This window comes from Procambarus clarkii, chromosome 88 (genome assembly GCF_040958095.1).
Source record: "Procambarus clarkii isolate CNS0578487 chromosome 88, FALCON_Pclarkii_2.0, whole genome shotgun sequence".
NCBI classification, from domain to species: domain Eukaryota; kingdom Metazoa; phylum Arthropoda; class Malacostraca; order Decapoda; family Cambaridae; genus Procambarus; species Procambarus clarkii.
Genome location: NC_091237.1, coordinates 1,775,672 through 1,801,529, shown reverse-complemented (window position 1 = coordinate 1,801,529; position 25,858 = coordinate 1,775,672). Strand labels below are relative to the sequence as shown.

Below are 25,858 nucleotides of genomic sequence, written 5' to 3'. Positions count from 1 at the left end.
GGCCCTGCTGTGTCACAGAGCCCTGTTCTCTTCTGTGGCCCTGCTGTGTCAGAGAGCCCTGTTCTCTTCTGTGGCCCTGCTGTGTCACAGAGCCCTGTTCTCTCCTCTGGCCCTGCTGTGTCACAGAGCCCTGTTCTCTTCTGTGGCCCTGCTGTGTCAGAGAGCCCTGTTCTCTCCTCTGGCCCTGCTGTGTCACAGAGCCCTGTTCTCTCCTCTGGCCCTGCTGTGTCACAGAGCCCTGTTCTCTCCTCTGGCCCTGCTGTGTCACAGAGCCCTGTTCTCTCCTCTGGCCCTGCTGTGTCACAGAGCCCTGTTCTCTTCTGTGGCCCTGCTGTGTCAGAGAGCCCTGTTCTCTTCTGTGGCCCTGCTGTGTCACAGAGCCCTGTTCTCTTCTGTGGCCCTGCTGTGTCACAGAGCCCTGTTCTCTTCTGTGGCCCTGCTGTGTCAGAGAGCCCTGTTCTCTCCTCTGGCCCTGCTGTGTCAGAGAGCCCTGTTCTCTCCTCTGGCCCTGCTGTGTCACAGAGCCCTGTTCTCTCCTCTGGCCCTGCTGTGTCACAGAGCCCTGTTCTCTCCTCTGGCCCTGCTGTGTCACAGAGCCCTGTTCTCTCCTCTGGCCCTGCTGTGTCACAGAGCCCTGTTCTATCCTGTGGGAAACCTAGGCAAAAACACAAACCAATTCCAATTTGGAGTGGTTGAGAACCTCTTACTTTGACACATTGAATTGCAAGTCAATTATATAATTTTATTGCGTTTATATGATGCACACACAATTTCTCAGTTCGGAGCCTGATGTACATTGCGATCATACACTCTACACTGGTCGCTAAAGGTCCCTTAAGATGCTCATACTCAACTGCTCAACAACTTCGTACAGTTATATAATTTATCTGTCACTAACATATTTGTTCATTAAATTTTTAGTTGTAACTTACCATTTAATTAAAGATTCCAATGATATTGATAACCAAATAGATATTTGCGCCCAACGTCATTAATAATGTGGTTGGTTTTGCAGTTAGTGTTGCGTCCTGTGAGCTCCAAGACTGAGTACAAGTCTCCACTTGCTCGCACGGACCTCAGGAAGTGGCTGCCTGGCAAACAACATAACCTCAAGTTCTCCATGCTGCTACCCAAAACCGCTCCTCTTGGCAACTATCAGGTGGGCGCTTGTTATGTCATGATCCCCAAGTTAGGCTCCTGCTGAAGAACTTTCTCCCCTTAATCTATGAGCCTCCTGGCCTCAAATATATTATAAACGAATGTCTACGTTTGACTGAATGTCAAGGTAATACCACCAGTTTACCAGGGCGAAATTATCTACATGACACAGCTTATATTTACAGTAATTACATAACCAAGACAAAGTAATTATAAATCAATTAAGTTAACACATGGCACAGGTCACAGCAGCTAGATGTCACAAAACTGAACTAACTTAACAACATGGTGTTCACTAGACATCATGGGACAGGCAGGAAAGTTGTGGACAAGGTGGGTGGTGACGTTATATAACCACAGTGGGAGGTAATGTCTCAGCTCAGCATGAACATCAATAACACAAGTCAGTGAACTATCACTATGCCTTCAGAAAACTAAGTCCCAACTCGACTGGCAAATAACAAAGTCTAAAAACTGTCTTCTCAATCCCCAAGGACTGATAATATGACCGAGTCAGGAGTTTCCTTTCAAAAGTTAAAGTTCGCACTGGCATGAAAATGACTAAGTCCCAAGAAAACAAATGAAAAGTCCCCCACATGGATGTCAAAATATAAGTTATTCACCACAGGAGTTGCATTTTGAATGTATATATATATATATATATGTCGTACCTAGTAGCCAGAACGCACTTCTCAGCCTACTATGCAAGGCCCGATTTGCCTAATAAGCCAAGTTTTCATGAATTAATAGTTTTTCGACTACCTAACCTACCTAACCTAACCTAACCTAACTTCTTCGGCTACCTAACCTATAACGATAGGTTAGGTTAGGTTAGGTAGGGTTGGTTAGGTTCAGTCATATATCTACGATAATTTTAACTTCAATAAAATAAAATTGACCTCATACATAATGAAATGGTTAGCTTTATCATTTCATAAGAAAAAAAATTGAGAAAATATATTAATTCAGTAAAACTTGGCTTATTAGGCAAATCGGGCCTTGCATAGTAGGCTGATAAGTGAGTTCTGGCTACTAGGTACGACATATATATATATATATATATATATATATATATATATATATATATATATATATATATATATATATATATGTCGTACCTAGTAGCCAGAACGCACTTCTCAGCCTACTATGCAAGGCCCGATTTGCCTAATAAGCCAAGTTTTCATGAATTAATTGTTTTTCGACTACCTAACCTACCTAACCTAACCTAACCTAACTTTTTCGGCTACCTAACCTAACCTAACCTATAAAGATAGGTTAGGTTAGGTTAGGTAGGGTTGGTTAGGTTCGGTCATATATCTACGTTAATTTTAACTTCAATAAAATAAAATTGACCTCATACATAATGAAATGGGTAGCTTTATCATTTCATAAGGAAAAAATTAGAGAAAATATATTAATTCAGGAAAACTTGGCTTATTAGGCAAATCGGGCCTTGCATAGTAGGCCGAGAAGTGCGTTCTGGCTATTAGGTACGACATATATATTGTGACGGTAACGCGTTGGTGTTCGGCTGTTTAAGGCTAGGGGTATGGCCTCGTCACATAGTAAAAAAAAAAAATAGAAAAAACTGGAACTTCGTCTGTGGTAAGGTAAGGAGAAGACACACAAAACACAAGTAAACTTTAACAATGAAATTTTAATTACGTTAAATAAATCAAAACATGAAAAAATGGACAAACAAATTCTTATAATAAAATCAATCAATCAAAATAATAAGAATAATTAAATGACACAATGAAAAGTTACGTTAAGGCAAAATAACAGGAAGTGCAATACAAAATTAAAGGGAAGGTGCTGGAATATTGGCTTTAAGCTACCACCTCTCTCAGTACACGCTAACGTCTAGCCGGGAGGAGTGGTAACCACGAAAGCACTGAACATTCTGAGGTCTGAGGTCGTGGCAACCCCAGACATCAAGTAGTATGGGGGGGGCGAGTGCAGTAGCAGCCCGGCCGGCGACCAATCAGCGGAGCCGGTAGCGATCAACAGGTAGTTTGGCGGTTTGAGTCTGAACAGGTGTCTCTGGCTGCAACGTTTTGCGCTCTGGCAAACCTTGCTGGTGTTGTTGTCGTTGTTGGACATTTCTTCCATAGTAGTTTTATATAATTTCAACGACGTAATTGTGGAGGGAAGAGCAGGCTCAATCTCTTGAAGGAGATTATCGTCACAACTCTCCCCCGAAGCCTGCGGTTCTGGAAGAAGTACGTCGTTATGTGGTGGAGTAATGGATGGAGTCGCTTCTACTTCATAAACTCTGGAGAGATCATGGGCTAAGATGTTGTCAGACTCTTGGTATAGCGTGTCTCCAGGTTGAATTTCTGCAGTTAGCAAGCCCATAGTAGAAGACGTTGAGATGAGAAGTGGGCGTGCTGCAGGAGGTGTAGGGTGGTGTGGTCCGTGTTGATGGTGGACCGAGCACTTTTCAGGTGTGGAGTGAAGTGCTGAAGCTTCAGGATGAGGAAGAGTAGCTCCTTGCCAATTGTTCCGTAGTTCCTTGTAGCAGTAGTCGCTGACAGGTGTGTTCTTCTCGCCTCGTTGCTGCATCACGACACCACCAACGTCGGTACCCCTGGCGTCGACATGGAGGATGAAGGGTTTATCTGACGAGGTGAGAGTGGAATTAGAAGAGGGCAAAGGAGCACGATTATTATCCTGAAAGCATTTGGGAAGATCATTAAGGATTTCGGAATTAGAGAGCGCTGACTCCTTGTCAGTGCTTTCGGGATTAGAAGCTGGGATGGTCTCACTGTGGATGTAGGGTTCTGTGAAGGTGGAATAGTTAGTTAGGACAGTGGGAGGAGTACCATTATATTGCTTCAGGAGGTTGACGTGGCACAGCTGGGTCTTCCGCCGCCTATCTGGAGTCTCTATTACGTAGTTGTTATTATTCCTGCACTCTTTGACGCAGTAGGGTCCTGAAAACCTGTTTTGTAAAGGTGAACCTGGGATAGGGAAATAGGCAAGGACGAAGTCTCCCGGCTTGAATTTTCTTACTTTGCTGGTCTGGTCGTAATGAGTCTTCATTCTCACCTGGGCTTTCAATAGATTATCATGGGCAAAGCGGTGGACTCTCTCTAGAATGTGTTGAAGGTTTTGAAGAAACTGGGGCACATTCTGATGCTCACTGAAGGTGGCATCTCTGAGAGAGTCTTTGAAAGCCTTAAGGGGAGTACGGCACTTACGGCCGTAGAGCATTTCATAAGGAGATACTCCTAGGGACTCATTGGGGAGACTTCTGAAAATACACATTATAAGGTCAATCTGCTTATCCCAATCCTTCGAGGTTTCACTACAAAACTTTTTCAAGAGTGCTTTGATGGTCTGATGACTACGTTCAAGAGAACCCTGTGAAGCAGGATGATAGGGGCTGGACAATACCTGTTTGATGTTGAACTCCTCCAGTGTCCTTTTGAAGAGATCACTGGTGAAGTTGGTACCACAGTCACTTTGAATCTCCCTGGGAAATCCGTATTGAGTGAAGATCTTCAATAGATGTTTTATAACCGTAGCAGCCGTGATGTTCTTCACTGGAACTGCTATGGGAAATCTGGTGGTAGGACACAGGATGGTTAGGATGTAGGCGTTACCTGAACTGGTCCGAGGTAAAGGACCAACACAGTCTATTATGAGTCTGTGGAAAGGTTCCGCAGGCACCTGTATGGGAATCAGTGGTGCTCTGGGAATGGAGACGTTCGGTTTGCCTGCCATCTGACATGTATGACACTGTTTTACGTACTGTTTGACGTTATTTACCATACCTGGCCAGTAGTAGTCTTGACGAATCCCATGGCAAGTCTTGTTGAAGCCGTAGTGGGAGAATGCTCCGTGGGCCAGGTGTAGAATAGTGGGCCGCAGGCTGGTGGGAATCACAAGTTGTTCGATGTTGGCCCAATCGTCCTCCTCCTTCAGTTTACTGGGTCTATATCTGCGGTAGAGCAAGTCGTTCTCTAGGAAGAACCCAGGAATACTGTCGGGTTGAGTCTCAGCCTGGAAAAACAATGGTGTTAAAGTAAGATCTTCCCTCTGCAACTTACGGAACTCCAACTTGGTCAGATGCGGGGGTAGTTTCTGAGGGTCTTGAGGGACAGCGGTAGCAGTAGAGTCAGCTGGCTGTGGACGTGCGGCTTGTGCACGGGTGGTCACGAGAACCGGAGGAGAAACTTCATCACTCTCTTGAACCTCTGCTGGAACATACTCTAGAATAGGGTTTATTGGCACAGAGTTACACACCTGGGGTTTGTCCATGACGATCAGGTTGGTCGGTTGCAGGTCTTCTGCCAAGTCGTTGCCTAGGAGAAGTTGCACTCCAGGCATGGGAAAAGGCTTTTCCCTGACGGCGACTTGGACTTCCCCGTTCACGTAGGGACAATCCAGGTGGACTCTGGCGAGAGGGTATGGAGTGGTAGCAGTGAGGTCAGTGATGAAGACAGTTTCTCCGGTGTAGACGATGTTGGGCACAGCCGACTTCAAGATGATCGATTGTAGAGCCGCTGTGTCCCTCAAGATCTTCAATTTGAAACGTCCCTCCGGATTTGAACCGTTGGCAGAGACAGTTCCAGTATACAGGTGGTTACTGAAAAGAGAAAGATCATTAACATCAACACCAACATTCATCACAGGCTTACCGGACTTAGGAGGAGTTGGTTTGGGTCTTTGTTGCTCAGTGGTTCCCTTGTATTGAGACTTACCACACTTGTCTATGGTATGTCCATAGAGTCTACAATACTTGCAGTACAGTTGTGAACCAGCTTGATCGGGGCTCACCTTCTCGTAACTGTACCACGACTTCTTACTGGAGGATGGTTCGGGTGTCAGCCGGTGGATGAGGCTGTAAGTGTCAGCCGACTTAGCACACTTCAGGTAGTCGGTTTCTTCTTTATCTGCTAAGTAGAGGCGGACAGGAGGTGGCACACGTCTCAAGAATTCTTCAACAAGCATCAGGTTGACGAGTTCTGTAAAAGTAGAGACATGTGCTGCTTCCAGCCATTTCATGAAATACCTCTGTTTCGTGTTAGCAAACTCAAGGAAGGTAGTGGTGCTTGCCTTCAGGTGGTCACGGAATTTCCTTCTATAACTTTCGGTGGAAAGTAGGTAGGCGTCTAACACTGCTTGTTTCAGAGTGTAGTAGTCATTCTCAGACGCCAAAGTACTGAGTGTGACTGCAGCTCTACCTGTAAGATGGACTCTGAGAAGTGTGGCCCATTGGTCGACAGGCCAACTGAGTTGATTAGCAAGGGTTTCAAAGGTGGTGAAAAACACATCAACTTCTGCTTCTACAAAGGATGGCATTAACTTACTTGCATGTGATATATTAAAACTGACGGGAAGATTGGCAGTAGCTTGCTGGCGTTGAGTGAAGTGTGAAGTTTCCAAGGCGATTTCGCGTTGACGAGACTCTAGAGCCAGAGTCGCTTGTTGCTTGTCATGTTCGCGTTGCATCTCCAACTCGCGTCGTTTGGTTTCAAGCTGTACTCGTTCCCGCTCCTGGAGTAGTGCAACCTCACGTTCTTGGAGGGCGAGTCCACGTTCGTGTTCTTCTCTCCTCAAGGCAGCTTCACGTTCTCTGAGGGTGATTTCTCGTTCTTGTTCTTCTCTCCTCAAAGCAGCTTCGCGTTCTCTGAGGGTGATTTCTCGTTCTTGTTCTTCCCTCCGTATGGCAGCTGTTCGTTCTTCAATCTTGGCCAGCTCTAGTTTGAGTTTCATCGTCGCCAAATCAGTTTTATCTGTAATATAGTAAGTTTCATGAGTTTCAGAGTCTATCTTACCTTGCTCTAAATAGTAATCCAGCAACAGGTTGTGTAGGTCATTTTTGTTGGCTTGGTAGGGAACTTCTAATTGATACTCATGTGCAAGAGTTTGTAATTCAGTCCTCTTGGCACGACTTAAAGTCCCTATTTCACCTGCTGGATTTGTACGGAAAGCTTGGAGACGAAACATGGTGAAATTAGCAAATAAAGGTACACGAATATTCAATAGTGAATGTCAGAAACAGGACAACGTGGCAACTGGTACCTATCCTGTGAGATCTTTAACAATTAAAGTTAAGTAAAAGATGTTAAATGATTAAATTAAATCAAGGGCGCAGGAAATCTTGTACCCGGTACTCATGTAAGAGAATAAGGGCAAGAAAATCCTACTAACAAATGAAACAGAGTTTCGAAAACAAATGAAACAGTTAAATGCTTCAAAAGTAAAATTGGTAGTCCAAGGATGTAGGCATACCTTGCCAAGTCTCTATAGGACATAAAGCAAGTTTTTCCTACTGAATTTAATATGATACTTACAGAATTAGCGAACTTTTGTGCTCTGAAAAGTAAGCTAATTCCCTACCGTTGTATGTATCATCATCTCTGACTGACGTGTAGGGGTGCGAGGTGTCAACTGGTGACGAGAACTGCTGCTGAGGTCCCAATTCAGCAACTAAAGTTCGAGCTAGAGGAACTATGGCCCTCTTTGTCCTCCTACAGTCAGATTGCAGAAGATTGGGTACTCTTGACCCGGGGCAGACCACAGTACCAGGGTACCAATATGATGATCTGTCAAAATGAGAAATATTCAAGGGACATAGATGGTAAACACGAGGAATAACACGGAGGGAGGGATGACCAATTAAGAGTATGACTGCGGCCTACAGTCACCACGTAATCCAAAGTTGTCTCACCTTCACCATATGTTACTCTCGTAATGCACAATACACCGCACCTTATAAAAAATGAAATTGAATATGAAAAATAGTAAAGCTACGTTAACAAAGTTAAATACGCTTACCATAAATTATCACTTGGCACCAGTACCTGAGTGAAGCTCCTAGGACAGGCCCCCATATAACTTGTGACGGTAACGCGTTGGTGTTCGGCTGTTTAAGGCTAGGGGTATGGCCTCGTCACATAGTTATAAAAAAAAATAGAAAAAACTGGAACTTCGTCTGTGGTAAGGTAAGGAGAAGACACACAAAACACAAGTAAACTTTAACAATGAAATTTTAATTACGTTAAATAAATCAAAACATGAAAAAATGGACAAACAAATTCTTATAATAAAATCAATCAATCAAAATAATAAGAATAATTAAATGACACAATGAAAAGTTACGTTAAGGCAAAATAACAGGAAGTGCAATACAAAATTAAAGGGAAGGTGCTGGAATATTGGCTTTAAGCTACCACCTCTCTCAGTACACGCTAACGTCTAGCCGGGAGGAGCGGTAACCACGAAAGCACTGAACATTCTGAGGTCTGAGGTCGTGGCGACCCCAGACATCAAGTAGTATGGGGGGGGCGAGTGCAGTAGCAGCCCGGCCGGCGACCAATCAGCGGAGCCGGTAGCGATCAACAGGTAGTTTGGCGGTTTGAGTCTGAACAGGTGTCTCTGGCTGCAACGTTTTGCGCTCTGGCAAACCTTGCTGGTGTTGTTGTCGTTGTTGGACATTTCTTCCATAGTAGTTTTATATAATTTAAACGACGTAATTGTGGAGGGAAGAGCAGGCTCAATCTCTTGAAGGAGATTATCGTCACAATATATATATATATATATATATATATATATATATATATATATATATGAATGAAAACTCACACCCCAGAAGTGATTCGAACCCATACTCCCAGAAGCAACACAACTGGTAACTACAGGGCGCCTTAATCCGCTTGACCATCACGGCCGTCAAAAGGAAGTGATAGCCGAGGCTATTTGAGCCACTTCCCCGACGGCAACTCGGATGGTAATCTTGGGCATAGCATTTCACCAAATCACCTCATTCTTTGGGGCACACGTGAGGAACACAAATGCGAACAAGCCTGAATGGTCCCCAGGACTATATGCGAATGAAAACTCACACCCCAGAAGTGATTCGAACCCATACTCCCAGAAGCAACACAACTGGTAACTACAGGGCGCCTTAATCCGCTTGACCATCACGGCCGTCAAAAGGAAGTGATAGCCGAGGCTATTTGAGCCACTTCCCCGACGGCAACTCGGATGGTAATCTTGGGCATAGCATTTCACCAAATCACCTCATTCTTTGGGGCACACGTGAGGAACACAAATGCGAACAAGCCTGAATGGTCCCCAGGACTATATGCGAATGAAAACTCACACCCCAGAAGTGATTCGAACCCATACTCCCAGAAGCAACACAACTGGTAACTACAGGGCGCCTTAATCCGCTTGACCATCACGGCCGTCAAAAGGAAGTGATAGCCGAGGCTATTTGAGCCACTTCCCCGACGGCAACTCGGATGGTAATCTTGGGCATAGCATTTCACCAAATCACCTCATTCTTTGGGGCACACGTGAGGAACACAAATGCGAACAAGCCTGAATGGTCCCCAGGACTATATGCGAATGAAAACTCACACCCCAGAAGTGATTCGAACCCATACTCCCAGAAGCAACACAACTGGTAACTACAGGGCGCCTTAATCCGCTTGACCATCACGGCCGTCAAAAGGAAGTGATAGCCGAGGCTATTTGAGCCACTTCCCCGACGGCAACTCGGATGGTAATCTTGGGCATAGCATTTCACCAAATCACCTCATTCTTTGGGGCACACGTGAGGAACACAAATGCGAACAAGCCTGAATGGTCCCCAGGACTATATGCGAATGAAAACTCACACCCCAGAAGTGATTCGAACCCATACTCCCAGAAGCAACACAACTGGTAACTACAGGGCGCCTTAATCCGCTTGACCATCACGGCCGTCAAAAGGAAGTGATAGCCGAGGCTATTTGAGCCACTTCCCCGACGGCAACTCGGATGGTAATCTTGGGCATAGCATTTCACCAAATCACCTCATTCTTTGGGGCACACGTGAGGAACACAAATGCGAACAAGCCTGAATGGTCCCCAGGACTATATGCGAATGAAAACTCACACCCCAGAAGTGATTCGAACCCATACTCCCAGAAGCAACACAACTGGTAACTACAGGGCGCCTTAATCCGCTTGACCATCACGGCCGTCAAAAGGAAGTGATAGCCGAGGCTATTTGAGCCACTTCCCCGACGGCAACTCGGATGGTAATCTTGGGCATAGCATTTCACCAAATCACCTCATTCTTTGGGGCACACGTGAGGAACACAAATGCGAACAAGCCTGAATGGTCCCCAGGACTATATGCGAATGAAAAGGCGCCCTGTAGTTACCAGTTGTGTTGCTTCTGGGAGTATGGGTTCGAATCACTTCTGGGGTGTGAGTTTTCATTCGCATATAGTCCTGGGGACCATTCAGGCTTGTTCGCATTTGTGTTCCTCACGTGTGCCCCAAAGAATGAGGTGATTTGGTGAAATGCTATGCCCAAGATTACCATCCGAGTTGCCGTCGGGGAAGTGGCTCAAATAGCCTCGGCTATCACTTCCTTTTGACGGCCGTGATGGTCAAGCGGATTAAGGCGCCCTGTAGTTACCAGTTGTGTTGCTTCTGGGAGTATGGGTTCGAATCACTTCTGGGGTGTGAGTTTTCATTCGCATATAGTCCTGGGGACCATTCAGGCTTGTTCGCATTTGTGTTCCTCACGTGTGCCCCAAAGAATGAGGTGATTTGGTGAAATGCTATGCCCAAGATTACCATCCGAGTTGCCGTCGGGGAAGTGGCTCAAATAGCCTCGGCTATCACTTCCTTTTGACGGCCGTGATGGTCAAGCGGATTAAGGCGCCCTGTAGTTACCAGTTGTGTTGCTTCTGGGAGTATGGGTTCGAATCACTTCTGGGGTGTGAGTTTTCATTCGCATATAGTCCTGGGGACCATTCAGGCTTGTTCGCATTTGTGTTCCTCACGTGTGCCCCAAAGAATGAGGTGATTTGGTGAAATGCTATGCCCAAGATTACCATCCGAGTTGCCGTCGGGGAAGTGGCTCAAATAGCCTCGGCTATCACTTCCTTTTGACGGCCGTGATGGTCAAGCAGATTAAGGCGCCCTGTAGTTACCAGTTGTGTTGCTTCTGGGAGTATGGGTTCGAATCACTTCTGGGGTGTGAGTTTTCATTCGCATATAGTCCTGGGGACCATTCAGGCTTGTTCGCATTTGTGTTCCTCACGTGTGCCCCAAAGAATGAGGTGATTTGGTGAAATGCTATGCCCAAGATTACCATCCGAGTTGCCGTCGGGGAAGTGGCTCAAATAGCCTCGGCTATCACTTCCTTTTGACGGCCGTGATGGTCAAGCGGATTAAGGCGCCCTGTAGTTACCAGTTGTGTTGCTTCTGGGAGTATGGGTTCGAATCACTTCTGGGGTGTGAGTTTTCATTCGCATATAGTCCTGGGGACCATTCAGGCTTGTTCGCATATATATATATATATATATATATATATATATATATATATATATATATATATATATATATATATATATATATATATATATATGTATGTATATATTTATATATATGTCACACACTGGGGCTACCGGGGAGGGAGGACGTGTGGAGGAGGCTCTGTTGTTTACTGAGCCATTACCTAGGGACATCCTGACGTCAACGTGCCTAGCCTTCACAGAGTGCTGTGTGAATGTCCTGGGAAGGTGCAGGAGTGGCGGAAGGTGCCCAGAGTGGACCATCTCAACAAAAACGGATAAAAACAGGTGGGTGTGCAGTGTATGGAGTACAACGGCAGTGAGGGCCACGCTGGCGCCCTCTAGGCCTCCCACGGCTAAGGTGTGGGGGAGGAGGGGGTGTTGTTATTCGGTCGGGCAAAAGGGGGTCACCCATGTGCCACCCAGTGTTTATAGAAATACGTTTGGGAAAGAAAAATGAAAATAAAAATCAGCAATCATGGTCAGAGCTAATAGAGCTCACAGTGTGTCGGATTACAAGTGTATGATTCATTCACCATTGTGCAGTGATATACAAGAAAATTATACCAGTGTTTAAGTGTCACCCAGACCCCCCCTCAAGCTGAGCGAGGCCCGGTCAACCCCCACCTCCTCTCTGCCCGCCGGCCTGACCGCACCACAGTACCACCCACCATCCCACACCCAGGCGCCCACCCTGCGCCTGGGTGTCTCCCACCCACCTATTCACCGCCCTCACTGTGCTTGTTGCAGGGATGTGCTACCCTCCATGCACCCAGATATGGCACAGGTCACAGCAGGCATTCAGGTTCCTCCCAAAAGGGAGGGAGACACAAGTACTCATAGGAGTGGTGAGTGTGAGGGACAGCTAGCCACCCCTGCCGCCACCACCCCTGTCATCCCTCCCACGCCGGCCGCCTGGGGGATGGAGGGGACTCCACCAATTAACCAGGAACCCCACAGCCATGAACAGGGTCCTGGGAACAGTGTACCCAGACGTGCAACCAGAGGACCCAGACCCAGAGGAACGTGTCGGGTGTGTGACGAATCTCACAGCCTTAGAAACGATGGAACCCTACGTCAACACAACGGCTGTGAGGGTTCATTGACGGTACCTGTAGAGAGAGAAGGCCCACAGGTCCCCCCGGCACCCCCACACATCCCAGCAAACTTCATGTCATCAGATGACCTCCTGGGGGCCATCAAAGCATCCACCACCAGAACTCTTCCCCACATTCCTAAAGCAGCGCGCCCATTTGCAGCAGGGAAATATACAGACCTTCTAAGGAAAGTGAATGAACGGTCTGCCAATCTTAATGCTGCAGCCACCATCAAAGCATGGCATAATTTGCTCCTGTTTGGCCATATTTGCTTAGGCGTACCTGCAAGAGGAGGCACGTCACTAGCCTCATCAGTCACTAGGGCAATAAATAATTTCCCCAGAGCTGACAACGTGATCCCCATCCCTCCTCAACGCAAAAACCGTCGTGGCAGACCCAAGAGTTCCAATGATAATTTTAAGCTTGGAACACAAGTGACCAAGAAAATTGAAGAGGGCAACACAGTAGGGGCAATTAGGTTACTTACCAGTGAAGAAACAATCGCCCCTAGAAATACCGCTACTGCCAACTCGCTGAGAGAGAAGCACCCTCCTAGAGTACCATGGGAACCCACTGCTCAGGACACAAATGTCCCAGACATGGGACCTCTATTCCTCCAAGCGTCAGAGGTATACAAAGCCATCATGTCATTTCCGCCAGGCTCGGCAGGGGGATACACTGGAGTAAGACCTCAGCACCTCAAGGAGATGGTAAACCCAGTTCTCGGAGAAGTTGCCGAGACACTATTGTCAGAGGTCACGAAGTTTGTCAACGACCTCCTCTCTGGGTTGATCCCAGATACAATTAAACCCTTTTTCTTCAGAGCATCCCTTTGTGCCCTCAAGAAGAAAGATGCTGGAGTCAGACCCATTGCCGTGGGTAACACACTTCGGCGCCTTGTTGCTAGGGCAGCTGTCAGAAAAATTAGCATAGACGCTGCAACGATGCTTCGACCCCCATCAACTAGGTTTTGGTGTCCCCCATGGCTGTGAAGCAGCAACTCATGCAGCACGAGCCTATATCAAGCACCTCCCAGAAAATTAGGCATTAATTAAATTAGACTTTAAAAATGCCTTCAACCAGGTAAAAAGGTATGTGGTACTGGAAGCAGTTCGAACAAGTTTTCCTTCTCTACTCCCCTTCGTCTCAGCAGGGTACAGTAGGGAATCGACGCTGCTGTTTGGGGAACATGAAGTTGTTTCTGCAGAAGGTGTCCAGCAGGGAGACCCACTTGCCCCTTTTCTTTTTTGCATGGCTGTTAAAGAGGTCACAAGCAGGTTGACCAGCGAACTCAACATCTGGTTCCTGGATGATGGCACCCTGGCAGGGACACAGGAGTCCTTGCTAGAAGATCTACAGGTGGTGAAATCTAAGGGAGAGGAGTTAGGACTCACCCTAAACCCATCAAAGTGTGAAATCATCTCATCTAGCCAACAAACCATAGATGCAGTGCGAATCATATTGCCAGGAGCCCAAGTGATCGCTCCCACCGACAGTGTGCTGCTAGGGGCACCTCTGGGCTCGAGTGCCATTGAGGTAGTCCTCGAAGAAAAGCTGAACGACCTGAGGAGGATGGAGGGAAGAATAGGGGCTTTGGACGCCCACGATGCTCTGTACCTTCTCACAAGGTGCCTGGCTTTGCCCAGACTGACCTATTTCCTAAGGTGTGCTCCCTCCTTCGACAGCCCAAAATTAACAGAATATGACACACTCCTTAGGTCAATAACCGTGAAAGTGTTAAACCTCTCCCTGCAAGATGACCAATGGGACCAAGCAACGCTCCCAGTTAGACTCGGGGGGATAGGTATTCGCAAGGCGACACAGTTAGCATTGTCGGCATTCTTATCCTCGACCAGTGCAACAGGTGAATTAGTTAAGGAAATACTACCGGAACACCTAAGAGACTTCATTGGGATTCATGATCCCAAATTCGCGGAAGGAGCCGGTCAGTGGGACACTCTTGTCAACTCTCATCCTCGACCGACTTTTCCAAATGACTGCAAACAGTCCAAATGGGATAGCCCCATAGTGGAGAACATCGCCACATCATTGCCGGAGGTAGCTTCCAGGAAGGACAAAGCGCGTCTTCTAGCTGTGCAAGCTCCCCATGCCGGGGACTTCCTGTTGGCAGTCCCTAATTCCGCCTTGGGCACCCGCCTGGACCATCGGCCCCTAAGTATTGGTGTTGCTCTGCGCCTTGCCGCCCCTATCTCCACCGAGCACCGGTGTATTTGCGGCCATACACGGGCAGACCAATACGGCAGCCATGGTCTCATCTGTCGTAAGACACAGGGAAAGATTGCCAGACATGAAGCAGTCAATGACATCGTCAAGAGAAGTTTGGCTTCAGCTGGATGCCCAGCACAAAGGGAACCTCAGTTGTGCTGACCTGACAACAGCCAAAATCGCCCAGATGGAGTCACCCTGCAGCCGTGGAGGGAAGGTAAACAGGTCGTGTGGGACTACACGTGTGCATCCACATTGGCTGATACGTATCTACCTTACAGCGCAGCTGAGGGAGGCGGGGCGGCCACCTTCAGGGAGACCCAGAAAACTAACAAGTACAGGGACCTAGAACGTTGTTACAGGTTCGTGCCAATAGGCTCTGAGACTCTAGGCGCCTGGGGTAAATGTGCACTTAAGTTCCTGAAGGAGCTGGGCGAGGAACTCCTTGGGAAGACTAGAGACCCAAGAGCGGCCAGTTTTATGTTCCAGCGCCTCAGTGTCGCTGTTCAGAGGGGAAATGCGTGCTGTATCTTGGGTGAGCACCCTACCCCCGAGGAACTGGACGAGGTCTTCGAACACTGATTGGTATATTGTTATGTAAGTGTGTTTTCTGTAAACTGTAGCATTGCAATAAAATCAAATAAAAAAAACAAAAATAATAGGGGTGGTAGGAGAGGAAAAGATTAAAGTATTCAGTGAGAATCCACAAGGTCTTCTCTGAACACTATTTATTTTCTTCTTCGTGGATGTGGGTCCCTTTAATTAAACCAGTGGTGGTACCATAAATATATATATATATATATATATATATATATATATATATATATATATATATATATATATATATATATATATATATATATATATATATATATATATATATATATGTCGTACCTAGTAGCCAGAACGCACTTGTCAGCCTACTATGCAAGGCCCGATTTGCCTAATAAGCCAAGTTTTCATGAAATAATTGTTTTTCGACAACCTAACCTACCTAACCAAACCTAACCTAACTTTTTCGGCTACCTTACCTAACCTAACCTATAAAGATAGGTTAGGTTAGGTTAGGTAGGGTTGGTTAGGTTCGGTCATATATCTACGTTAATTTTAACTCCAATAAAAAAAAATTGACCTTATACATAATGAAATGGGTAGCTTTATCATTTCATAAGAAAAAAATGTGAGAAAATATATTAATTCAGGAAAACTTGGCTTATTAGGCAAATCGGGCCTTGAATAGTAGGCCGAGAAGTGCGTTCTGGCTACTAGGTACGACATATATATATATATATATATATATATATATATATATGTCGTATCTAGTAGCCAGAACGCACTTCTCCCCCTACTATTCAAGGCCCGATTTGCCTAATAAGGCAAGTTTTCCTGAATTAACATATTTTCTCAATTTTTTTTCTTATGAAATGATAAAGCTACCCATTTCATTATGTATGAGGTCAATTTTTTTTTTATTAGAGTTAAAATTAACGTAGATATATGACCGAACCTAACCAGCCATACCTAATCTAACCTAACGTATCTTTATAGGCTAGGTTAGGTTAGGTAGCCGAAAAAGTTAGGTTAGGTTAGGTTAGGTAGGTTAGGTAGTCGAAAAGCAATAAATTCATGAAAACTTGGCTTATTACGCAAATCGGTCCTTGCATAGTAGGCAGAGAAGTACGTTCTGGCTACTAGGTACGACATATATATATATATATATATATATATATATATATATATATATATATATATATATATATATATATATATATATGTCGTACCTAGTAGCCAGAACTCACTTCTCAGCCTACTATGCGAGGCCCGATTTGCCTAATAAGCCAAGTTTTACTGAATTAATATATTTTCTCTAATTTTTTCTTATGAAATGATAAAGCTACCCATTTCATTATGTATGAGGTAAATTTTTTTTATTGGAGTTAAAATTAACGTAGATATATGACCGAACCTAACCAACCCTACCTAACCTAACCTAACCTATCTATAGGTTAGGTTAGGTTAGGTAGCCGAAAACGTTAGGTTAGGTTAGGTTAGGTAGGTTAGGTTGTCGAAAAAAACATTAATTCATGAAAACTACGCTTATTAGGCAAATCGGGCCATGCATAGTAGGCTGAGAAGTGAGTTCTGGCTACTAGGTACGACATATATATATATATATATATATATATATATATATATATATATATATATATATATATATATATATATATATGTATATATATATATATATATATATATATATATACATATATATATATATATATATATATATATATATATATATATACATATATACATATATATATATATATATATATATATATAACTTTTTAGACACTCAACCCACCAGGAGACTCGAACACTGGCCAACAAGGTGGCAGTTGCATGCTGTATCCACTACGCTATACTTCAAAGCCATAAGAGAGGTAGGAATTCTGGGGTATTTAACCAACCAGAAATTCCAATCCTCTCCCAGGCGATGAGATAGTGTGGGACCTCGGATGCTCTTTCATCGGTTCCTGTTATATGGGAAAACTCAGTGCCAAATGCTTAATGCACAGACTACCCTATTCCAGTAGCTGAAGTTAACTTCAGCTACTGGAATAGGGTAGTCTGTGCATTAAGCATTTGGCACTGAGTTTTCCCATATAACAGGAACCGATGAAAGAGCATCCGAGGTCCCACACTATCTCATCGCCTGGGAGAGGATTGGAATTTCTGGTTGGTTAAATACCCCAGAATTCCTACCTCTCTTATGGCTTTGAAGTATAGCGTAGTGGATACAGCATGCAACTGCCACCTTGTTGGCCAGTGTTCGAGTCTCCTGGTGGGTTGAGTGTCTAAAAAGTTATAAACTTCAGCTACTGGAATAGGGTAGTCTGTGCATATATATATATATATATATATATATATATATATATATATATATATATATATATATATATATATATATATATATATATATATATATATATATATACAGGTTCGTGCCTATTGGCACGAACCTGTAACAACGTTCTAGGTCCCTGTACTTGTTAGTTTTCTGGGTCTCCCTGAAAGTGGCCGCCCCGCCTCCCTCAGCTGCGCTGTAAGGTAGATACGTATCAGCCAATGTGGATGCACATTGATATATATATACATATATATATATATATATATATATATATATATATATATATATATATATATATATATATATATATATATATATATATATATATGTATATATATATATATATATATATATATATATATATATATATATTTATATTCATATATATATATATATATATATATATATATATATATATATATATATATATATATATACATATATATATATATTTATATATATATATATATATATATATATATATATATATATATATATATATATATATACATATATACATATATATTATTAAATATGACCGAAAAAGTAAGATTAATAATTCTAACACGAATTTTCTCAATCTTTCGTACATTACGCTTCACTGTTGGAGGTAAATCAAAAATCAATTCTCCAAAATTCATTTTTATTTCTAGTCTGACGCGACACGGGCGCGTTTCGTAAAACTTATTACATTTTCAAAGACTTTAGTTCACAAATACACAACTGATTAGAACTTACGTATCTCCGATTTTATATCTACATTTGAGTGAGGTGGGAGGGGTGATGTGGCATTAACACAAGACAGAACAAGAGGGGATATTAATAGGGTATTAAAAGTATCAACACAAGACAGAACACAAACAATGGGTATTGAATAGAAGTGTTTGTAGAAAGCCTATTGGTCCATATTTCTTGATGCTTCTATATTGGAGCGGAGTCTTGAGGTGGGTAGAATATAGTTGTGCAATAATTGGCTGTTGATTGCTGGTGTTGACTTCTTGATGTGTAGTGCCTCGCAAACGTCAAGCCGCCTGCTATCGCTGTATCTATCGATGATTTCTGTGTTGTTTACTAGGATTTCTCTGGCGATGGTTTGGTTGTGGGAAGAGATTATATGTTCCTTAATGGAGCCCTGTTGCTTATGCATCGTTAAACGTCTAGAAAGAGATGTTGTTGTCTTACCTATATACTGGGTTTTTTGGAGCTTACAGTCCCCAAGTGGGCATTTGAAGGCATAGACGACGTTAGTCTCTTTTAAAGCGTTCTGTTTTGTGTCTGGAGAGTTTCTCATGAGAAGGCTGGCCGTTTTTCTGGTTTTATAGTAAATCGTCAGTTGTATCCTCTGATTTTTGTCTGTAGGGATAACGTTTCTATTAACAAACGTTAATACCTACAGGGAATAATTACCTACGTTAATACCTACGTTGTAGGGAAACGTTATCCCTACGTTATCCCTAACCAAACCATCGCCAGAGAAATCCTAGTAAACAACACAGAAATCATCGATAGATACAGCGATAGCAGGCGGCTTGACGTTTGCGAGGCACTACACATCAAGAAGTCAACACCAGCAATCAACAGCCAATTATTGCACAACTATATTCTACCCACCTCAAGACTCCGCTCCAATATAGAAGCATCAAGAAATATGGACCAATAGGCTTTCTACAAACACTTCTATTCAATACCCATTGTTTGTGTTCTGTCTTGTGTTGATACTTTTAATACCCTATTAATATCCCCTCTTGTTCTGTCTTGTGTTAATGCCACATCACCCCACCCACCTCACTCAAATGTAGATATAAAATCGGAGATACGTAAGTTCTAATCAGTTGTGTATTTGTGAACTAAAGTCTTTGAAAATGTAATAAGTTTTACGAAACGCGCCCGTGTCGCGTCAGACTAGAAATAAAAATGAATTTTGGAGAATTGATTTTTGATTTACCTCCAACAGTGAAGCGTAATGTACGAAAGATTGAGAAAATTCGTGTTAGAATTATTAATCTTACTTTTTCGGTCATATTTAATAATATATGTCTACAGGAAAGACTGCTACCAAAATATACTAATATATATACATATATATATACATATATACATATATATATATATATATATATATATATATATATATATATATATATATATATATATATATATATACATATATATATATATATATATATATATATATATATATATATATATATATATATATATATATATATATATATATATGTCGTACCTAGTAGCCAGAACTCACTTGTCAGCCTACTATGCAAGGCCAAATTTGCCTAATAAGACAAGTTTTCCTGAATTAATATATATTCTATTATAGACTGTGGGTTGGTTGGTGTTGTCGTCGTTGATCCTTCTCTATGGACAACCCAACCCACAACTCGGTAGAGTGCTTATACTAGGAGATCACCCTTGGCGCTTCTGGCTCTTGGAGAGGGGCTCAACGTCACACGTTTAGGGGATGCGGCTCCAACACTTAGCCTCGTTGTCACGTGCACACACCCACTCGAGCCGCTGTGACTCCCCACTCTCTCCTTATGAGATATGATCTCCTCACTCCCCTATGACTTACTAGTATTACCTCCTACCCTGTCCACAGCAGTGGTTCTTGGTTCTTTCTCTCTCTCTCTCCTTCTTTACTACCTCCTGGGAAGCCTCACTAGGACAAGGGCAAACACCAGCAAATTGTGACACATTTACTGGACAAAGCACATACACGATACATACACACATATAATAATAATGAATCCTATACTCTATAATATCACAATCAGGTTGCACTCCAACACCATCAGAACTCTATTATCAGCTTATCAAGTGGTATCCTATCTCCTGGTTCACCACCTGATACTATTAACCTCCTCAAGTTGATCAAGCCTACATACACTGTTGCACTATCAGCAAGATAATGTATATATAGAAAACCAGCATTTGAATGCAATAACATATATCAGTATAAATGTTCATTGATACACAACAATGATTAATCGATCACTGTCAGTTCTCGAGCACATACATCTGTAGGTAATCAAGCCTACGACTGCAACTCTAAACTTCAGTACAAAACACTCCTTGACATAAGAATGCAAACAGCCACTCACCTCTCACTGCGTCTTGCACGCTAATGACAACCAAACACTATCAACTCCCTATAAGTAATCCACCAGAACTTCCCTTCCACCTCTGGAAGTTCACTACCCTAATATCCTTAGGTTCTTCCGGGCTTCACTACCAGGATCCTCTGCAGCTTCTCCTGGCTGCTATCATGAAGTTTCCTTGAGTAACTACGGTGCTTCACCCTTCTGCTAGGTTCCTCCACAGCTCTCTTGGCTGCTACACCACGAAGTTTCCCCGAGCAACTATGGTGCTTCTCCACCTCTACAGAAGCACGTGACACTCCTCTTCACTGCTGCTTCTCCTCACAGCTCGAGGTCCTCTGCTCCACTACCTTGGAGTCTCATCAGCTACTTCATCTGCTGGCTTCGAAGTTCTCAGCAACTTCTTCCCCAAAGACAAACCTGCAACCCATCGACACTCCAATAAAATGTTCCCCTTTAACACATAAACAAAAATAACCACACAATATGCTTGCCTCAAACCTCTATCTGTCCTCTACATACAGTGAGAGTGGACTCCCCCGTTTTGGGCGGGTCCATACTCCACCTCGCCTGGCGGCGGTCCTCACTCGCTGGGAGGGTCTTCCTCCCTCAGTCGTCCGTCAGAGCTCAGAGAGGACGGACGTCGCTCCGTGTTCCTCCCTCTTCACTCTCCTATTTCAGGCCTTCTGCCTTATTAAAACATGTCTAACTTATAAATAAACATTGCTACTGTCGCTGGGCACACGACCAACTACAAGCAATCACTATGAACTGGCGTATATCGTGCTTACCACAGATTAACTGATCGAGGGCGCTTTCCCTCTGACGGCGTCTGGTCAGGGCGCTCCACACAGCCCACGAAAATGCCTCTGAGTAGCTTATTAAACTCTGCTCGTCGACCAGGACTTGATACCACAACGTTCCCAGCTCGGTTCCACAGCTGGCACGTCTACACACTTCTCTTCTCTTCGAGATATATCACTAGGGGTTCCCTTCTGACGGGAGCTCACGGAGCGCAGCTTTCCCCTGCGATGTCTGGCACTCAAGTGAGGTCAAAGCACTTCCAGAAGCGAGCCTCACGCCTCCAGCAAAATGTCCACATCTCCTAGCCAGTCATTTATCTATTTCCTTACTCACTGCCCATAATCTTAAATTGTTTTACATATCCAACCAGCCATTTTACATATGGGTTATCACCTCAATATTTGCTAGACCTTCTAGTTAGGTCAGGCTTGACGAATAACTCTCAAGAAGGGAGACTCGTTTCTCCTGCAGGCTGAGATCATAACACTCCCCTCCCCTTATTTGTGAGAGTTATTCCAGTGGCAAAGCTCGGGATAATACATCCGCCACTAGACTGTCTCTTTCTTCAACCGATTGATTCGAACGGTTGATCTGCTTACGTACCCCCTTAGGAGTCTACAATTAGTTCGTTGCTCCTTGCAACATCCGGCTCACAACTCTCCAGGAACATGATCTTCTCATAAACGATCTGACTTATCTGGCACCTCTTGGCTAGGCTGTCCTCCTTGGACGCCTGCACTCCATCGGTCCACTCTACTTACTGTCTCCACCCTCCATTTCCTTGTCTTCTTCTCTTCACGTCCAGAGTCAGACATCTACTGTCTGTACCTCCTCTGTCGTCTTCACACTTTCATCTACTGCCATTATACTTTCGTCTCCTGTCATCATACTTCACTCCCTCGTCTTCACCGACGATCCTCCCTTTCGTCTCCTCATTTATTCGAGACATCATCCTGTTTGACTTCCATCGAGTCCTCGGCTTTCTACTATTCATCCATGCTTGCTTCATCATCCTCTTCCCACACTTTTCATCTTTATACAATTCCCTTTCTTCTCCTTCAACTCTTCTTCGTTCCCTAAATGTTTCTTCGAGCGCTGTACTACATCCAACAGCATTCGACCGTATGCGTCGTCTTGCCTCTCCCAGAGTGCTCGTAAGCATCTCTCCACACATACTGTCTCTTCTCCTTTCATTTTCCCGGCTATTACTCTTCTTCACTATCTCTCCTCCACGTTTTCTGTGAAACATGTCGACTCCTGACATCTCAAACAACTTAACTCCACTATCCATATGCCTCTGTGCTCGTGGACCACTTGACGCTCTATTCCCGTCCTCAGTCTGTCCACATCTTTCCTCATTCCTACTTAGCACAGTTGCATTCGCCTTCCGACTCTCAATTTCAGCAGTCTGGGCTCTCTTCAGGTCAACTCCCTTCACAGTATTCTTCTTCGGCTGGGCCATCTTCACTTTCGACCTCACCGAGACTTCATTCTCCTGGGCTGGACCTTCATCAAACAGCCATGCTATATCTACATCGATATCTTCTACCGGTTTAATCGACACTGTCTCATCTTCTCCAGCGTCTCCCTCGTCGGCCACCTCTGCCTTCGTCACTACCGAGACAGGGTACTCAATGGCTTGGCGGTCTCCTGACTCATCTCCTCGGATGTCAGTCAGGTTCACACTCTCAGGTGTCCCACCCGTGCCGTGACCTTCTGGGCACTCCTCTGGCACAGTCTCCGCTACGACTCTCGGCAACACCTTTGTCCCGCACAAGTCATTCCCCAGGATCACTTGGACTCCTGGAACAGGTATGTCGGGGCACACTCCCAACATCACCTCTGCCGACACATATTCCGACCTTAGCTGGACAGTACAAACGGGCATGTCACTCTCCGACAATAACCCATATACTTTCATCTTCCCACTGCCAGCTAACCGTCGACCATTCCCAATCAGGCTTCTCGCAATCAAGCTCTGATTAGCTCCGGTATCTCTTAAGATACCAACTTCTACCTCAAGTTGGCCTCCTATACTGATCCAACCTTTGCTCATGAACGGCCTATACCTCTCGTTCACTAAGTTTGATCTCTGTGGTTTGTCTTGGAACACATTAGTATATTTACTTCCGGGGTCGCACATGGCCAGGGTCACAACTCTCTTGCCCTGCCGACAATCTCGCATCACGTGACCCAATCCGTTACAATTGTAACATCTCATCTGGGAAAAGTCTCTTCTATATGTACCAGAGTAGCTCTGACTCTGCGAACTCGTATTGGAGTTCATCGGGCCAGACGTACTACTCGTACTCTGTGGAGCTTTACTGGACTCTTGATTTCCCGGATAACGATCAGTTTCTCGTTTAGCTCCTCCATCTTCACTTTCAGACGAAGTGCGCGACCTACTCTTCTGAGTTTTAGGGTATTTACTTTTATCTGCTCATTTATCAAAATTTTTCTCACCCCAAACTCTTCTGGGTCTTTCATAATTTCTTCCTCCCCAGACTCCATTGGATCTGCCATTGCTGCGGCTCGCCTCGCTTCTCACTCTGTTCTCCCTCAAGCTCTTATATGCTTCAGTAATCATATCCGCCCTATCTGCGGCATCTTTCACCTCCTTTATCCCTGCTTCTTGGATCTTGAACTTTGTTTCGGGATGCATCATCTCCAAGAACTTCTCCATGACCATCAGTTGCTTCAGGTCAGCGTAAGATCCAACTCCAGCAGCCTCAATCCACTTCTGGAATCGTCTTTCCAGATCTCTTGCTGTCTCAGCAAACGTACATGCTCCAACTTTGATCATCTCTCTGAAGCGCTTCCTATAAGCTTCTGGGGTTAACTGAAACGAGCGCAATATGCTGCTCTTTACTGTGGCGTAATCCTGGCACTCTTCCAGTGACAATTGGGTGTATGCCTCCCTGGCTGCACCGGTCAATCTTAACTGGACCAGCTGGGCCCATTCCTCCTGTGGCCACTCCTTGATGCTGGCTACTTTTTCAAAGTGCTCGAAAAAGCTCTCTGCCTCTTCGGGAACAAACAAGGGAATGTCCTTCTCCCTAACCCTAACATCTGGTGGGTGTGATACCTGGGTGGTGCTCTCTGGCAACCCATGTTCAATCCTTTGCTCAGCCAAGGTTCTATTCGCTTCTATCTGCATTTGTTTTGTTCTCTCTTTTTCTTTTTCGACCTGGGCTTTTTCTTTTTCGACCTGGGCTTTTTCTTTTTCGACCTCTAGTCTTGCTTTCTCTTTTTCTTTCTCCTGTTCCAACTCCAGTTCTCTTACTCTGGTTTTCTCTTTTTCTACTTCCCTTTTCATCTGGAGTTCTAACTTCATCTTTTCCAGCTGGAACTGTCTCTCCTTGTCCTCTCGTTGTTGCTGCATCTGGAGCTCTAACTGGAATCTCTCCAAGCTCCTATTCCGGCTACTCCTGCGGCTGCTCTTGCTGCTCCTATTCGATCCCTGGGATCTCACGTCATCCTGCCCATCATCCTCCTTTCCACTTTCAGCTCCTTTTTGGGCTCCTTGCTCTGCCGCTTCACTTTTGGATCTTAACTGCCTCAGGATCTCATCCTTCATCCCAGCTACTTTAGATGCTTTCAACCTGATGCCACATTTTTCTGCTATTTGTTTCAATTGATCCCTCGTGCAACCTTCTAAGTCCTCAGGCTTGCCTGACTCCACAAACGCTTGCACCTTATCCATCTTGTCCTGTGAGTCTTCCCAAGAGAGAATATACACCTGCGGTCACACAGTTTATCTATTTCAGCAAGGGTGTACAAATCCACTCTTGGACAGGGTGTGGGTGTGTCAGTTCACTCTCCCGGACACAGGCCCCCAATTTATTATAGACTGTGGGTTGGTTGGTGTTGTCGTCGTTGATCCTTCTCTATGGACAACCCAACCCACAACTCGGTAGAGTGCTTATACTAGGAGATCACCCTTGGCGCTTCTGGCTCTTGGAGAGGGGCTCAACGTCACACGTTTAGGGGATGCGGCTCCAACACTTAGCCTCGTTGTCACGTGCACACACCCACTCGAGCCGCTGTGACTCCCCACTCTCTCCTTATGAGATATGATCTCCTCACTCCCCTATGACTTACTAGTATTACCTCCTACCCTGTCCACAGCAGTGGTTCTTGGTTCTCTCTCTCTCTCTCTCCTTCTTTACTACCTCCTGGGAAGCCTCACTAGGACAAGGGCAAACACCAGCAAATTGTGACACATTTACTGGA

General features: G+C 44.5%; 1 protein-coding gene across 1 annotated transcript in view; it reads left to right on the top strand.

Moving 5' to 3' along the window:
- Positions 1-25,858, top strand: part of LOC138358970 (uncharacterized) — an 83,660-nt gene that overhangs the window by 21,717 nt on the left and 36,085 nt on the right. Inside the window, exon 2 of the mRNA XM_069317463.1 lies at positions 1,016-1,159. Coding sequence (XP_069173564.1) covers positions 1,016-1,159 — 144 coding nt within the window. The remainder of the gene's footprint in view (positions 1-1,015; positions 1,160-25,858) is intronic.